The 18,292-nt window shown below is 48.7% G+C and overlaps 2 protein-coding genes across 2 annotated transcripts in view; both read right to left on the bottom strand.

Annotated features, from left to right (window-relative positions):
* Nucleotides 1–2,849, bottom strand: part of LOC134105258 (dynein heavy chain-like) — a 49,387-nt gene extending 46,538 nt beyond the window's left edge. Inside the window, exons 1-2 of the mRNA XM_062557825.1 lie at nucleotides 2,749–2,849; nucleotides 1,510–2,635 (exon numbers count right to left, since the gene is read on the bottom strand). Of these exons, the coding sequence (XP_062413809.1) occupies nucleotides 1,510–2,635; nucleotides 2,749–2,849 (1,227 nt within the window). The remainder of the gene's footprint in view (nucleotides 1–1,509; nucleotides 2,636–2,748) is intronic.
* An 11,074-nt stretch (nucleotides 2,850–13,923) lies between these two features.
* On the bottom strand, nucleotides 13,924–18,039 carry LOC119209901 (Krueppel-like factor 6). Its single transcript, XM_037459528.2, has 4 exons — nucleotides 17,726–18,039; nucleotides 15,563–16,142; nucleotides 14,570–14,693; nucleotides 13,924–14,038 (listed from the first exon to the last, which is right to left on the bottom strand). The coding sequence occupies exons 1-4, from the start codon at nucleotides 17,825–17,827 to the stop codon at nucleotides 13,987–13,989; spliced, it is 858 nt and encodes a 285-aa protein (XP_037315425.2). The 5' UTR covers nucleotides 17,828–18,039; the 3' UTR covers nucleotides 13,924–13,986.
* Nucleotides 18,040–18,292: the final 253 nt, after the last annotated feature.

Genomic DNA, 18,292 nt, shown 5'->3' with positions numbered 1-18,292 from the left:
TTGAGTTTAAATCTTCTGACTGGAGACGAGGCGGCAGTGTGAAGAACTGACTGAAATCTACTTCTCCTTCTGACAGATGGATGGATAAATCCCCACGGAGGGAAGGAGTCGGATGCTTATAGTAATTGGCTCCATTGTTGCTACAAAATATTGATGGAAGCACTTTGGTGTCAATGTGTTGGATTCCTCGAGGTCGTTCTCCACAGAACACGGGGGCCGCGTTGTGATTGATGATCACTTTTGGTTTAAAGTGTAAACGTTGTTCCCTGTTTTAATCAGTGGAATAAACTGTCACGCCCCCCCCTGATAACTAAGGGCAGGTGTATTTACAGTAAAAAGGTTGGTAAACGTACCTCCTTCTCTTTAAATGAAGAGACAATAGGACCGAATTCAAGGTGCGCCGTGTCAGTGTCAACGTGCTAACGTTTGCGTTAGCATATTTTTTATGTAAGTTTTTCAGTTCAGCAAAATAATAATTAAAAAGAACGTTTTGAGATATTTATCCTCTTTTAAAAGAAAAGACAGACAATAAACATGTAAAATCCAATCTCGGAGCTGCAGCTATTCCACACACATGTGGAGGGGTGTGTGTGTGGGGGGGGGGAGGGGGTATCATTGATCCTGCAGTACAGGCTCTCTGATGATCTTCAGCTGTTAGCGATCAATGCCCACTGTGACCTTTGACCCGCGGTGCTTCATTATAACTGGAAGCGGGCTCCAGCACATTGATCTCCTCGTCCTTCCCGTGTTGCTTCCTCACGCGTTCTTTCCCCCCGTGGGGGGGGAACCGGAGCGTTTGCGTCGCTGCCCTTTGGCTGTCGGGACGTTGCGGGTCTGAGCGCCTCGCCGTCGCGTTATAATGAAGCTACGATGCTTCACGGGGAACCTTTGGTTTGCCTGCTGCTGTTTGGCGGCCACGTTCTTGTTCGCTCCCTAATTAGGTGCAGCAGCTAAAAGACATTTCCTCCACATAACTCGCCAATTATCTCACATCGGGAGCGACGTGTGTGTGTGTGTGTGTTTGCTGCGTTCCATCTGTCTGACACTGCGACTGCGTACCACTCGGTCTAAATAAAAACATTGATTGCGTTTCAGTCGTTACTCGACTACATGCAGACCTCTGAGCTGCGTTAATCAGTGAGCGCCTCATTTGAATTGCAGATGATGCCGTCGCAGCGGCGAGGTCTCATTATATTTGACTTTGCACACAAACCCAGGCGCTGGTGAGCCGCACTCACACGTAACAAAGCCCGCGGCGCACAATGGCCACCGTTGGTGTGAAGGCCGCCACTTCGCTTCCACCTCAGAGGACCCGAGAGCCTCGTGCCACGTTGACATGGGAGCAGTTTTTGTTCTTTGCTGAGTAAACGGCGCCGTGAGAACGTGGCGGCGAACTGTTTTTGGGGGGGGCGTGCAACTTGATATCGCCCTCGACAAACCTCAGCCGGGCTTGCGGTTGCTATGGTAACACCGAGGGCCGACAATGAACTCAACTTAACTCAAACCAACGTTCTTGACATGCGATATGACATGTTGTATCACATGCAATATGACATGTTGTATCACATGCGATATGACATGTTGTATCACATGCGATATGACATGTTGTATCACATGCGATATGACATGTTGTATCACATGCGATATGACATGTTGTATCACATGCGATATGACATGTTGTATCACATGCGATATGACATGTTGTATCACATGCGATATGTCATATTGTATCACATGCGATATGACATGTTGTATCACATGCGATATGACATGTTGTATCACATGCGATATGACATGTTGTATCACATGCGATATGTCATATTGTATCACATGCGATATGACATGTTGTATCACATGCGATATGTCATATTGTATCACATGCGATATGACATGTTGTATCACATGCGATATGACATGTTGTATCACATGCGATATGTCATATTGTATCACATGCGATATGACATGTTGCATCACATGCGATAGGACATGTTGCATCACATGTAATATGACATGTTGTATCACATGCGATATGACATGTTGTATCACATATGATATGACATGTTGTATCACATGCGATATGACATGTTGTATCACATGCGATATGTCATATTGTATCACATGCGATATGACATGTTGCATCACATGCGATAGGACATGTTGCATCACATGTAATATGACATGTTGTATCACATGCGATATGACATGTTGTATCACATATGATATGACATGTTGTATCACATGCGATATGACATGTTGTATCACATATGATATGACATGTTGTATCACATGCGATATGACATGTTGTATCACATATGATATGACATGTTGTATCACATGCGATATGACATGTTGTATCACATATGATATGACATGTTGTATCACATGCGATATGACATGTTGCATCACATATGATATGACATGTTGTATCACATGCGATTTGACATGTTGTATCACATATGATATGACATGTTGTATCACATGCGATATGACATGTTGCATCACATGCGATATGACATGTTGCATCACATGTAATATGACATGTTGTATCACATGCGATATGACATGTTGTATCACATGCGATATGACATGTTGTGTACACAGGATTAATTTCGCAGCAGGCTGACACCTAACTGGTCTGCACGGTGATCACGTAACAACATCTACTGGTTTATTAGAATCTGAATATTCCTTTGATTTGTTTTTTTGTGCCACCTCCTGCTATGGATCCCTTCTCGTTTCATGGTGGACCTTTTTTTGGTCTCTGCTGCATCCAAGCCGTCTTTGAGGAGCTGGACCACTTCAACATCGGCTCCTGCTGAGCCTCTGGTTGCATTTCTCTGGATTTGCATCATACTTTTGTAAAATATGCACCTCTTTCCGGTCAAATATCACTGCACACAGCAAAAAGAACACCCCCCTGCACCCAATGCATGCACACACACACACACACACAGTCAATAGGACAGGATTGCTGGTGTTTGCCTTGTTAGGGAGGAGGAATGGGCTGAGATAAGGAGCTGTGATCCTCCTGTTTGTTTGTGTCTCCATCACAGCAGCCTGACAGCAGTCAGAGCCTTCAAACAAAGACAGATGGCTTCTGGGAAAGTCAGGAAAAGTCGCTCTCCCTCCCTTTTTTACCTTATCCCTCCATCCATCTATATCCATATCCCTGCCTCTTCCTGCCTGCTAGTGCTTTCTCTGCAGATTAAATCAACAACAACTTTATTCTCATCAGTGCACTTTGGCAAAGAATGTGCTGGATTGCATCACAGCAGCAAACGGGAAGAAGACGAGATCACGTGTCCTCACACCTAAGGATTACCCCCATACGCTAAGAGTTAGGCAATTGTATTAATAGTAATGTTTTACCATCACTAAGGCATTATCTCCAGAAGATGATTGTCAAGTGGTGCTATGAAATACTGAAGAACCACGCATTACTGTCGTGTGTTTGAGGAGAGCTCTCATGGGTAAACTATAATGGATGTTTAACACTTTGAGCAATTATTAACCAGTTCTTCTTCTGCAGGCCTGCACATATTGTCCAACCCATTTCTGCTCTTGTTCCATAACTCTTATTACTGATAATAATGTTCCCTCAGTGTCAAAGTGTAAATCAGGGACACCACGAGAGGTCTAATGAGTCCAGTAGACACACACTAAATACTGAGCAGTGAGCGCTTCACCCAGCGGTCCGAGAAGAAAAAGGTTCCCCCCAGGACCTGAGCTGAAGAACCTCCTTCGAAACCAAAAGGTTCCACTCAACTCACCAGCTGGTTTCCATCAAGGCTTTTTTTTTCCTCCTCTCCTGGAAAGATTCAAGAGGTTCCCACCTGACGGCAAAATGTTTCATTTGAGGCGAGGAGCACATGCATACATGTGAACACTACCAATGCATGGGAACGCACACACGCACACACACACACACACACACACACACACGCACACACACACACGCACACACACACGCACACACACACATACACACACACACACACACACGCACGCACACACACACACACACCACATTGCAAAATCCAATTAAGCCGGTGCTGTGGGATCTCAGCCCTACGTGCCAAATGGCTTTGAGTGTCTGCACGTCATCCAGGGAGCAGCTGACAGCCTGATGAGGCCCGATGAGAGCGCGTTATTAGCAGCGTCCTCCGCCACGCGCCGGCTCCCGTCATTCCAACAATGGCGACGGGCTTCCTCTTTTTCCTCCGCCGTCGGTGTGTGAGTGATTTGTTTGTTTGTACAATTTGTGCACGAATGAGCAGGCGTGTGTGTGTGTGTGTGTAGGACTGTGACTGCAGGTGTAATAACGACAATCACATACAAACCAACACTTCTTTCATGGAAATGACGTGTAGCTTTAGTTGTCACACATGTTTTCCCTCACAATCGATTAGTCCACAAATAGAGAAGACGAAGCCGACGTTTAAGTGTCAAACTCATTGTTTCATGCTTCCTGACGTGGAGTCGAGGCACTGAATGGAAGGTTGTTGGTGGAGAGGCGGCCTCCAGTGACACCGAGCGACCGTCAGACCCGCCGAGCTGCAGCTGCCTGTTGTTCGCTCGGCTTGATTTGATTTCAGAGCATCACGTGAATGCCGAGCTTTGAGGTCCCAGACGCTGTGTTTCTGCTGCTCAGAGGTCATCTCTGACCATTGTTCAGGCTTTGAAATTAAAAGTTTCTTCTGCTTTGTGCCTCATTTCAGGGTCTTCTGTGGTGATGATTCAGTTTAAAAAGTGTAAAATTACGTGATTTATATCCTGCGTGTGAGCAGCCCTCACCTCTCAGGTCTCTATGACTTTTAAAACAAAGGCCTCCAGTCTGGGAGGAGGAGGAGGAGGAGGAGGTCGCTTCAAGTGAACTTCTTCAGACGGAGCCTCACTGGGAATCAAGTATCTCTAGTGCAACGGAAGAAGAGAAGAGGGAAAAACTGAACAATGAAAGCATAAAAGTAGACGACGAGGGATTGTTCCACTACAGGAGAATGCCCTTAAAGCCCGAGTGTGTGTGTGTGTGTGAGTGTGTGTGTGTGTGTGAGTGTGTGTGAGTGTGTGTGTGTGTGAGTGTGTGTGAGTGTGTGTGTGTGTGTGTGTGAGTGTGTGTGTGTGTGTGTGAGTGCGAGTGTGTGTGTGTGTGCTTACACACTAGATTTTTTTATTCCTCCGTAGGAACGCTGCCAATTAGCTGACAGTTGTTTTATTATTCTTTTTCAAAATCTCAATCCTTAAAAGTGAAAGGGAGTGAGAGAGAGAGGGAGAGAGAGAGAGAGAGAGAGAGAGAGAGAGAGAGAGAGGAGCTCACCACTGCGGAGCACCTCGCCCCCCGAGTAGGAAACCTCGGGAGGTTCTCTCAGAATAGCTCTGTGATCAAACGGCATGAGATTCACGAACAATCCGTGTTTCCTCCGTATGTGTTTTGTCAGTCGGGCGTATGTGTTAATAATGAGGAGTGAGTGAGTGTGATCGGGAAGAATTAGAAGGGACGGGAGGTTGTAACTGCATTAAGGCAAAGCTGCATGTGAACAGTGGTTCAAGGACGCCATGTTTTAGTGGAGCACATGTCTGTCCATCAGATTTTCTCAGCAGTTTTATTTTAAACACTGTGGTAACTTGTTGTCTTTTTTTTGGTTGAGTTTCCTTTTGTTCGTCTTTTGACTCGTCTTCAGAGATGTAGTTATTATCACTACATCAGGACATTTTAAATCCACTATCTACCGCTCTTATTTTGTGTTATGGACCAAGCATCTAGATTCCACCACTTTCCAACTCCCACGGCTTTAACCCCCCCCGTGATGAGCCCCGCCCCACCCGACCTTCCTCCCCCATTGCTACCAGCTGTCAGCCTGCATGCTGTCTGTGTTGATATCGGCCGACCTGACAGCGCTGTGTGGTAAACAGCGGTTAAGCCGGGCCGGTGTTTACATGCGGCGCTTTGTCCCATCACAGGGCCCCCGTGGTCCTGAGAACCTGTGACCAGCGGAGGTCATGGGGCGGTGAGGAGCTATTCTGATATGAGCACATACAGCGAAGGCCTGCAGCACCCACTGATGGAAAATAATGACATTTCAATGTTCTGATCCCACCGAAGGTCCCTCGGCCTCCAAATGTTTGCAAGTGATGCAAACATGAACTTTAAATCAGACTTTAAAAAAACTTTTCTCGCTATTTTCTGTTTCATGTAAAACGTTTCTGTCCCTACTTGTTTGAATTGTTGTCAATGTGTGAGTCCAACAGGTTTTGGGCAACAAAAGGACCCATCAACATGCATTACAGCACGTGCAGTTCACGTGCAGCTAAGAGGCTAATTCTGCAGCTCGGCCCGCCCCCCCCCCCCTCAGGGTCAACAGACGACTGGTCAGCTGATTGGATGGGGACGTCCTCCTCACGTTTGCTGTCCCCCTGCAGTGGAGGAGCGCCGGATGGCAGCGGACGCTAAGCTACGTAGCTTGAAGCTACCACGAGGAACGCTCACCGCGTGCTGATGTGGGGCTGGACGGGGTCGTTGGTGCAGACGAGTCGTTCGGGGGGGGGCACCGGTCTCTGCGGCTTTATTTGCGGGACGAATCTTGTTGATTTGAGTTCCTCTTACTTTGCAATTATTTAAACTTTTCAACAATGAGCCCAACTCTACCGGCTGCAAGTTGTCTTGTAATTGGATTTTGAGAGCGATGTGCTCGTGTGTGATTGTGTGCGTCGGTGAATTTAGAGTCGTGACAGTTCGCATCTGTCTCTCCCCCCTCTATCTCTCTCTCTCTCTCTCACCCCCCCCCCCACCACACACTCCCACGGCGCCTTGTGTGTGTCCATGAACACAGGGGCTCCATCTTTGTGTACGTGTGATGTTACTGTGTGTGTGAAGAGGTATATGTTTTTGTGTGTGTGTGTGTGTGTTCAGGGCACATTGTCTGGACAGGGAAAATGAGAATGGATGGGATTGTAATTACTGAATGGAGATATCCACACAGTGTGAAATTAGAAAAGGCTGGGCGAAAACCTCCCACGGGTACAGCCGGTAAAGAGAGACTGGTTGTCATGGTGATAGGTGAATTCAAACAGGGCTCCGCAAACCTTCAGGGGGAAGAAGTGCGAGTGAGTTTCTTCTTCCCTTCGTGCACGTGTAGCGCTGTGGAGGGGGGGTGTTTGAGGGGGGGTTTGCGGATTTGTTTGGGGGGTTTTTTGTGTCAAAGAGGAGCGAAAAGTTGCCGTGACCTTGATACAGATTCACAAGGTGTTTGTGTTTTCAATTTTCTTCACATTCAAAGGTGGAAGTGGAGGAGTTAGTCCCTACGGAGAGGAGGACGTGTCCCCCTTCAGTTCGAGTAGCTCACTCAACTCTTGAGTTGAGGAAAATCCAGAAAAACACGTTTGTTTCCGCCTTGTTGTTTCAGCCCGATAGTATCTTCACATTTACATCTTTAAATGTTGTGCTAAACACTATTCGTCAACAGTGCCGAAGGAATGCTAACCGGCCCGTGACCCTCTGACCTTTCCTTCGGGCGCCACCGGCAAATTGACACTTTTGACTTTTTACTGAAATATCCCAAAACAAATATGAAGGGCAATGAAATCCGAGTTCCCACCGCGGCCCTTCGGATGAAACCTGCCCGGTAACAGCAACGCAAACTCACGTCACTGCATGTCAACACAAGGCCTCTCACCCAGGACAACGCGGCCCACGTCTCCTCCCCCCCCCCTCCTCTTGGGTCCGTGAGTGGAGCTGTGTTTCGCCTCAACAAAACCAAGTGGTTTCTCACGTAAGGGAAGTGGAAACGTGTTTCTGAAAAAGCCCTGAGCGCCACAAGCGGAAACCAGAAGCTTCGGTATTTGACCAGTCGGGAGGCAGCTGGGAGTGTTGGTATGATACCCAGAAGCCCCCCCCCCCCCCCCCGGGCGATGTCCAAACGCCTCCTCGACGCCAGGCTGGCGGAGGCCGGAGAGAAGCCGAGGCGGCCCTCGGGTCAGCGGCGAGCTGGAATCCATGGCAGCATCTTGGAGTGGATCCCAGCGTGGGATGCACTTGGCAGTGAGCCGCGTATTCTACCGCGACCATGAGCGCATTACGTAACCACCAGCCCCCAGACGGGGAGGGGGGGGGGTCGGATTCCTTTGTCAGAGTTCAAAGTGCGCTGTGAAGGGATAATGGCCTCCTTTTGTGAGTGTGCCGTAGTAATGAGCTTGTTCATCACCTAGAAGGGGAGGGTGAGTGGGGGTTCAGAGGGGGGGGGGGAGGAGGGCTGAGGAATGCCCATCCATCAGGCGTGGCTGGAGCCCCCAGACACCCCCCCCCCCCCCCCCAGACCCCTTCATCACTGTCTATGAGGCAGAAGGGAAAGTGAATCCCAAATGGAGGATTGGGCTCCACGGTGCAACGTGTTGGATTCTTTATTAAGTGATAAAAGCAGAAGTTAAAGGAAACCAATGGATGGAGGATTTCAACCATCAGACATTCTGGTTTGTTTCTCTAACCGACATCACTTTCCTGTGACTTCACATTCAGATGCAAATTTTAATTTGTTTCAAAGTGAAACATAAAAATGGATCAAATAACCATAAAACCCACTGTAAACTGAGACGGACCACCACACACCTGCATGAGTTTGCCTATGTATGTATATCTATGTATTTGGACTACAGAATACTACAGAATACTACATTATACTACATTATACTATGCAACAAGAGGCCATCACCACAGCAGCCTGTTTCCTTCTCTCTTTCACAGGAGCTGGACGTTGTTGCCGGGCAGAAGTCTGGGGCAGCGGCCCATCTGGCAGCTCTGCTCGTAGGTGCTCAGAACCGTGGTCTCTCGGTTCAGGCTCCGTTCGGTGGGAAGTCCCCAAGAGAAGCAATGAAGCGAAGCAAAGAGCAGCTTCAGTGGTGAAGACTCCGTTTGTGCCTCTCAGTGACTGAATCAGGAATTGCTCACCAAGTCGAAATATCAGTTTGAACCTGTTGAACCTTCTTCTTCTTCTTCTTCTCTTCCTTCAACAATGTTCTTCAGGCCGGATTTTAATCAAGTGTCCTTTTGATTAACGAGCGTTTTTATATATTTACTTACGCTGATTATAATCTCAAGATTGTTGCATTTGTTTAGAGAACATCAGCTAATGGCCCTTATGAACCACTGGTGACCAACAAAAGGCCCGCGGTTCTACTGGTGCAATCTGTGAAATTGACAGGATTCACCTGCAGAACCGGGCGCAGACAGACTACCCTCCGCATGCGGGGTCGCTGACCTCCACTCTCGTTCTGGTTTAACAAGCAACACCCTCCGGGGCTGCAGAGGAGCACATGTGAGCTGCGTGGGGGGGGGGGGTGTAGAGCATGTGGTGAAACCTTGCTGGGGGGAAGATCTCGTTCTCCTGGTCAACCTTGAATGTCCTCATTCATTTCTCCGAGTGCTCTCTGCTGAAGTCACTCAAACGGATCCCAGTGGAGGCTCATTGTGTGTATTTACATCACAGGTTCTGGGGAGCGGAACTCGTAAACGCACAAATTGGTGATTCCCAGCCTGCGATGCATGAAGTGACTCTCAGAAATGAAATGGTCCTCGAGTTAGTAATGTCTACTCCTCACCGCGTCGGTGTGGATTCACAGAAGTACTGGAGAGCCCTTCAGCTGTGTGTTGTTTCAAGGAAAGTGAGTTAAAATCACCAGAGGGAAACATTCGACCAGCAACACACGCAAATAACAAAGGTTTCTAAACACCTTCCTGGAGCTTTTCAAGTGATCGCATGTTGCCTTGAATTCTGCATTGAGCACCTTTAAAGAATGTTGTCCATGTTGCTGTCAGCGTTTAAATAACTCATTTGAGTAAAGACTTATGAAGACGTAGCTGCTGTAAAATCACAAAGGGAGGGGTCTGTACTTGTTTTACATCCCAAAATGCCCCCAGATTCCAGTTCTCCGTATGGGAGATGATCCACTTCTACACTTGGTTGCGTAAAGCCAGAGCACCATGCTGCCTGATTCTAATTGGGAACACAGTGGGGAGTCTAATAGCTATAGGGGGGGGGGGGGAATAAGGCCGGTTTGAGCCTGTCACGGTCATGCATATTTAATTGATATAAATGTCCTTATTGTGTCCACGCTAAATTGACAATGCCGCAGCACAATTCCAGATTGTCCCCAATTCCACAATACTTCAAAACTCCCTGCCTGTGAGATCCTTGGTGATCAACCCCCCCCCCCCCCCAAACACACATTCTTATTCACTTCCTTTATTTCCTTTCTTTTTTTTTATTGCACAGCACAGTTTTTAGTTCTGGCAATTTGAATTAAAACACCAATGAGTACATCCAGAGTGCTTAAGTTATTCCGGGGCTTTGGGGCACGGAGCGTGGCGTCAAAGCCGAGGCACTTTGTGCCTGCAATCGCAGATGAAGAGGCCATTTGTCTGTGTAGTGTGCGCAGCGCTTATCAGGGATTTGTTTGCGGCACAACTTAATTTGCATAAATTTCCTGGAGAGTAAGATGAGAAGTTGCCTCTCTTGGCTGGAGCAGGAGGAACAGATTGTCCCCGCAATGCACGTCCCAGCAAACGGCTCCTTTGTCGAGTCTGGGATAAGAATAAAATATCCAGAAGAATGAGCCGAATATTGTGATATTTGCAGGATTTTTACATATCGTAAGTATCCCAGATGCTTCAGCAGAGCGGTTTGGATCACTTTATTTAAGGAAGCTGGGATTTATCTTCATAGCTTTGGCTTTCAGTTCTACGGTCTGACGTGCATTTTGTTTCCTGATATGCAAATAACTGTTTTTCAATTAAATCTACGAGTCTTTCATCTACTTTTCCATAAGGCAATGTTGCCAAAACGGCCATTTCGACCCGATGAGACATTACTTCAGTACAAGGTCATGATTTAATCTCATGTTCTTCTAAAGCTAACAAATAGTTGTGTGTGTGAACCAAAGTCTGATGAATCTTTCTCCTCTCTGCCGTTAACGCCACACGTTCCTTCACCACACGGTACGTGGTCTATTTCTGCTCCATCCACGAGCGCCGGATTGTTCCACCGCTGAAAATAGTTCCATCCGGAGCGTCCCGCTGCTTCGGGAAATGACTCAGACGCCAATAGACGGACCGACGCGTCACTTCGGTGTAATTTGCGGTAGGTTTCTTTCAGCTGTTGACTTCCTGTCAGTGAAGGTCAGATCTGTAGCTGAGGCTGACCTTTGACCTCTAGCAGACCTCCTTTAGGAGGCTACTGAAGGTCCTTCCTGGCTGATTGTGTCGTGGTGCTGCAGCGACAGAAGGGAAAACACGTGTAGATAGTACAATAAATTCTTTTTATCGATTTTCCAATAAAAAATACATTCATACAGAAACTATTTTACAAAACAATTTCAAATGAAAAAATCTTGTTATGCCATAAAACAAACAAAAATAGAGCCTCGTATTCTCATCTGCGTGTTTATCCGATAAAGATTCTCTGGCTAACGATAGGGCGTCTTCGCAGGTCTTTACAAAGTTGAGAAAGAAATCACATGGCAAAAAAAAATAATAATAATGTAACACTTAGCGAGCAACAGAATGCAAAATAATAACAATTCAAGTGTTCAGAACAATTCACATCTGAAAAGTTTTTTTTTTTTTTGTCTTGTTTTTTCTTGAAAGATGATAGGCCACAGGTGTTTAACGCAAACGATGCCCTCTTCTTCTTCTTCTTCTTCTTCTTTTTAAACGTACACTTTCTTTACTGTCCAATTAAAAAAAGATGTTACAGAAGCCAATGAGGGAGAATGGAGTGTGGACATTTTACAATAGTTCTTCAGCCTCTCGTCTTCACTGCTTCACCTTTTCGAGAACAACACACTGCACTCGTTTTTGGTCCCATACCCTTTCAAAATAGAAGCTCCCTTACAAAATTCTCTTAGTTTACAATGTACACGTCTTTGCGTTCTTGATATTCTCAGTGTATGGACTTCCTTTAATGCCGACCACCTGTACAGGTCAACCACTTATTGAGAAGGCAACGAGTTTGACGACCACCTTTCAAAGCCGACAGGATCCACGTCAACTTTTACTATTTCAAATAAAACGTTATCCTTTGAAAGCTCCTCTGGCTAAAAACGGGCAGAACGGAGTTCATCCAAGTTGTGGGTTTTAAAAAACTCTCCAAAGTCCGAAGGACTCAAGTTAAAAGGTGGAGATGGTGAAGGTGGACGTCTGCACCCGCCTCAAGGGGACAGAAACCCTCCGGACCTGCAGCTCAGCTGAACCAGTCGGGCCGGTTCACGGGTTGTTCCCCCCCCCCCCCCCCCCCGAGGGCGAGACTCCAAAAACACACCACATCAAAACAGAGAAAGTCGTCGTTCCTTTTCGACACATAAATGGCAACGTGGAAACATTTCCTTTGCAGTTAAAATCGTAGTTTGTCACAACTTGTTTTCATGAGAACATTTTTCCAAAGACTCTGTACCTTTGACAGCGAGTATCCTCGCCAAACACGCACTACACAGTAGTAACTTTACAAAACTTGAGTTGCTTTTCCGAGTGCTCCAAGATTCTGTCTCGGACCTGGGTCCTTTTTTTTGTTGTCTTTTCGGGAGAATGATTTAGTCTTGATAATACTATATATGTTGATGATAAGTTCAACAGAGAATGTGCGGAAATGTTAAAAATGGGGTGAATCTGATTTTTAGCCGTTTTCTGTGTTGTTATTCAGGAGGAATCGGTTGCACAGACAGAAGAGCAAAGGTGCGACCGCTATGGAACAGAGCCTTTATAAAGCAATTCAACACCCCCCAGGTGTGTGTGAGAGATCTATCTTACAGGACAAGGCCACTTACATAAGGCATCAGTAAGGTCAACAGTGCATTTACAGATAGAACAAAAGAGAAGAGCAAAAGTGAAGAAACAAAATCCCACAATCAAGAAAAGTCGCCAAGCAACAGTGGTTTCCCCAACTTATCAAGAGCATAACAAAAAGAAAATGACTGCCTTATGTTTTATGTAAATAAACTATGATATTGAGTATTATGAATGTAGCTGCTCTCAAATGGAATTATTCCCGTCCCATAAGCAAACAGGTGAGCACCACATCCCCAGATCCCATGCAACTTCTGTTATAATGACAAAACCGATTGGTGTACAACCGTTTTTTTTTGTTTTGTTTTTTTGTAATTTTTGTTTTTTTAGGATACAGAGTTTACACAATGGACAACAAAATGAGCTTAATAGCGTGTATGCTTTTAAGACAGGCTACGTAATACATTGCACTTTTAATAGCTGCACTAAAACTAAACGACCTCCCGTGTTTTCGGAAAGAAAAAAAAAAAAAAAGAGAAGGAGGAAGCTGCAGTTTTGCCTCCGGGCAGAAAGGGGGCGCTCTCTCTCTCACTCACTCTCTCTCACTCTCTCTCTCTCTCTCACTCTCTCACTCTCTCACCAAATGTCCCTCCACGTCGAATCGACTCAACGCCGCGGACAGGAACCTTCTCTGTTGTTGTTTGCATTCATTCTCAGTGAGACCACGGGTATCTCACCCCTCGCCACTCCACCCCCCCCCCCCCCCTCCATCCGTGTCATTCACTCGCCACTCCACGCCCCCCCCCCCCTCCCCCATGCGTACAGGCAAACACACATCGTCAGTGGAGGAGCGTCCCATAATCCTCCAGGTAAAAAAAGCGTTCACCACACAGAAGAGTCTCTTTCCGTCTACTCCAGCCCGGATTTCTACCCCGTTTTTTAAATTTATTTATATATATACCCCCCCCCCCCGCTCCCTCCCACCCAATCATCCGTAAAAGCCTTTCAAGAGCCATCTCCACAGCGAGGTGTTGGAGGCACTAAGCATGGTGCAAATAACAGCCTGCGTCTGCTCCATCTTTTCTCCATCGACCGGAGCGCCGGCGGTGCCCCCGTTTACGCTCCCCCCCCCCCCCCTCCTCCCCCCCATCCCCTCCTCCACCCCCTCCTCACGGGCCGGGACAAATCAACCCGAATCGTCCCTCCACGCCGAGGCCACCTCAGATGTGCCTCTTCATGTGCAGCGCCAGGTGGTCAGAACGGGAGAAACACCTGAGAAGGAGAGACGGAGAGCAGAGTGAGAGCCGCATCGTTTCATCACAGTTCAAAGGTCACTGTGGAGAACGTTCTACATGGAGTCTCTTCCTGGATCAGGGGTTCTCTGCCTGAAGATCATCTTCCACCCGTCACGGTCCCCCTTCAGGAACCAAAAATCTATGGATTCAGGGTCTTTTTTCTCCTCACAACATCTCTGGAGCTTTTGCTGGCACAGGTTCCACTTCGAGCTTGTAAAAAAAAATCTAACCAGCTAGCATTGACCTGCATTGACCCCCCCCCCCCCCCCTCCTCTCCCCTCCACACACAGCAAACACGTCGCTCGGATGAACTCATTTGTACGACTGGTGCTCCTTTGTTAGATTGTGTGATGTTTGGAAGTAAATATTCTGAAAGTCCATCAATGGAGACATGACATCAAACCCCCCCCCCCCAAAAAAAACCCGTGAAGCTATCGAGCTGCTCGTAATCTCCACAAATCCATCTTAAAACACCCCAGACGGCGAGCGTCTCTCAGTGAACGCTCACCTGTCGCAGTGGCTGCATTTGAATGGCTTGGCTCCGGTGTGCTTCCTGAAGTGTCTGGTGAGCTCGTCGCTGCGTGCGAAGCGCCACACGCAGCCCTCCCATGAACACCTGTAGGGCTTCTCACCTGCGGGACACCGAGAGGAACATTTAGGAGGAAGCGCATTGTTTGTCAAGAGGGAAGCCATTTTTTTTTTTTTTGAGATTTCTGCACAGTTCCCCCAACAAAGAAACCTGCTAAAACCGGAGAAGTGACAGCTCTACAGGTTTTGTCTAGTAACCTTCTTGTAGCAGCTAGTTTCAGTCATAAAGTGAGATAGTGAGAACGGGCGCTGAGCAGATGAAGCGGACTACCGGACCTCCTCGTGGTCCTTGGCTCGCGTAATGGGCCCAAGCCGCAGAGCTGGTTCCTAAAGGCCCTGAAGGCCATTAACTGTGTGGCCAACGCGGTCAGCTGGGGACGCTGGGAACGAGACTTCCTCTGCTAATGGGCGGCTCAGCTGTGAGCAGGCTGGCAGAGGTCAAAGGTGACCCGGGGAGGGGGGAGGGGGGGGGGGGAACGGCTCACATTTGAACCCCGTGCAAACGCCGCAAATGTCAGATTCCCATCATTCTGTTTCTGGGCCCGTTTCCCATGGTGAAATCTGAGAACTGTTGATTTGTTTTCAGGATCCACATCCTCTGAGTCCTGCTTAGCCAAAAAAGGACATCCGCCAACAACCCCCCCCCCCCCCCTCCCTCCCGCACCATGCATGAAGTCACGTTCCTCTGTGAGAATTAGGTCACAGTTGAGGGCATTCCTCCTGACTAACTATTCAAAGTATGTGAGAAGGTTTCTTTCACCCACCGAGAGTCAGAACTCTTTCACAAGTTTTCACTCTAAAGACGAGTTGATTAAGTTTTACTTTGCAAAACAAAAAGGAAAAAACCTGTCGGAGCAGTACCCTGCCCCCCCCTCCCCCCCCCTCCCGAGGGTGACTTTGCGCTGGTCTTTACCTGTGTGCGTGCGCTGGTGTGCTTTCAGGTGCGAGCTCTTGGTGTACACCTTCCTGCACCCGTTGAACTGACACCTGTGCACCCGCCTCCTGCCGTCCGGCGACGCCTCCCCGCCGGGGGGCCCCCCCGACCTCTCCGCGGCCCGCTCTGTGCCCCCAGTCCTAATTTTGCCGGGCGAGTGCAGGACAGTCTGTATAGCGCTCCACGCGGAGCCCTCCTTGCCGAGCTCGGGCGAGGACGGCGGCGTGCTGATGATGATGGCCGAGCCCAGGTCTTCGCCGCCGTCCTCCAGAATGTCCGTCAGCGAGCCGGAGGAGAAGTCCAGGGCCGGGGAGAGCTCCTCGGAGCTGTCCGAGGCCTCGCTGCTGGCGTCGGAGTTGAAGCCCCCGGCGTCGACGTGCCGGCCGTCCTGATTGTCCTCCTCCTCCTTGATGCGCGGGATCTTTGGGTCCGACTCGTTGGACTTGTCCCCGCAGGCCAGCATCAGCTTGCTCCACAGGTCCTCCTGGGTCTCAAACTTGATGTCCGTGGCCGAGACGTAGGGCTCGCTCTGGAGGTACCGCTCCAGCTCCAGGCATGTCTGCGGGGGGGGGGGGAGATGAGATAGCAGTGAGGTCACGGGTCCACAACACTGAGGCCCTTAAGAAAAAACGCTTTTCTTCAAAACAGGAAAGACCCTAAATCATAACCCCCCCCAAAAAAGATTTGGTTTGCTACACTGTGTTTATTCTTAGCAGCAGCAGGGGGGGGGGGAAACGCTGTGACGCGGTAACAGCGATGACCCCGCTTCCTTCCTGCAGGAAGCCACGTCCCATGTCCTGTGCAGAGGATGGAGGACGCTCTACGGGAGCCTGCTGAGGACATACCCCCCCGAAGCATGGCTGTGTAGGTAAGTGTGCTAGAGGTTTGGTCATGAAATTGACATATGCTACAGTACCCCCCCCCCCCCCCTCATCCTCCATTGGGTTAGGGAAGTGCTTGTAGATCTTTTAAATGTATCAATTATTCAACGTAATGTGGATTAAATAATGCATTCGGAGGCATCGCTGGAAATAACATCGCACACGGGTTAGGGTTAGGGTTAAATACTGCAAGAGCCCACGTGGATTGTGGGTTCATTTTTTTTTCTTTAAAGGAAGCCAGAGAGCCGTATTAACACCATGAATGTAGAGGATGGTTCCAAAGTCTAATTAAGTTAACAATTACTGACCCTGGTACATTTTATAGAAATGACAGGACAGGCATCAGCACTAATGTTCAAACAGCAATGTGATAATCCATAAAAGCGTGGCGTCATATTCCACATCACAAACAAACCTGGAATGTTGTGGTAGTATTTTGGTAATGAGACGAGAGACATTCAAGGCAAATGTCTCTCGTCAGCAGAGCTGGATGAATCCCAGGCGAGCTTTAAATGCCTGGAGGGGGGCGGGGGGGGGGGGGACCTGGCCCCGAGCCCGAAGAGATCTGATGCACGGGGAGATAGAGCCTCAACGCGTGCAACCAATTCAACTCATTTCATTTCCACCGAATAAAGACCCGCGGCCCCGGCCTCTTTTCCGGGATGAAACTCATCCTGCAGCCGAATCAGTCTTTTCTGTCAAGGCTGTCACTCTCATGCGCGAGACGGAGTGGTGGATAGAGAGAGAGAGAGAGAGGGAGAGAGGGAGAGAGGGAGATACGCGCAACGACGCACGGCTCGCTATCCGGTCGCCAGATCTGCAACACGGCGTGTTTTTATTTTTACGCGCCTCCACGACGTGGAAATATGCGCGGAGACAAAACACAAACATCCCCAAGGAGGTTAAAAAACCCTCAAAGTCACTTCAAATGCACCGTAGGAGTATTACAGTAATGTTGGAATAATCAAACCGGGACTTAATCGGTACCTAAAAGTCGCGTCGCGTCACATTAAGAGCGCATTTCACTGGTTATTTAAGGGAACTTGAATCACTTCCCCTTAAAAAGACTTTTAGCACAAAATGAACTGTTGACGGAGTTCCGAAAACAACTTCAACGTCTGGCACGTCCGCACGCGCCGCTGTCACCGGACACTTTCTCCAAAATCCCGCACATTCCTCGCGCTTTACTGCGTAAAAACAGTCGCACCGGGACGACGTGCCGAGCTTTCGTTTTCTTTGGCGTGCGTCTGCGCCCCGTTACCTGCTGCCAGTACTCTTCCAGGGACGGTAAAGCGGAAAAGTATCCGGTGTCGTGCACAATCTGGAGCTCCTGAAAGATGCTGCACATGGGGATGACATCCATTTCACTCCTGAGATGCAGCCTGCAGAGAGGAGGAGGAGGAGGAGGAGAAACGGGACGCGGGAGCTCGCGGTGCGTCGGAGGGAGGCTGCAGTCTGCTCGGTGCTCGCATGGATGCCGCTGCGGAGTCGTGCGCTTCCAGCGAAGGTTTGGAGCGTGTGACGCACCGAGGAGCGCACAACACTGAACTCCGTCACCGCACTGTAAAACTCCCCCCCCCCCTCCTCTCCTCCTCCTCCTCCCCCGATTCAAAATAACAGACCTCCCCCCCCCCCCCCCTTTCCTTGTGATTGCGTTACGTTTCGGCATGTCCGCCAATGGGCTCGCGGAAGCGCGCAGCCCGCCTACAAAGACCACCCCCCCCGGCCAATGGCGAGCCGCGGCCGACTCATCCTGTCAGCTGTGGTTGGTGCGCGTTCAGGAGCGTCCACGGCTCCCATTGGGCCACGCGTGCGCTATTTTTAGGGC

This window comes from Pungitius pungitius, chromosome 15 (genome assembly GCF_949316345.1).
Source record: "Pungitius pungitius chromosome 15, fPunPun2.1, whole genome shotgun sequence".
NCBI lineage: Eukaryota > Metazoa > Chordata > Actinopteri > Perciformes > Gasterosteidae > Pungitius > Pungitius pungitius.
This window is presented reverse-complemented; position numbering and strand designations above follow the sequence as displayed.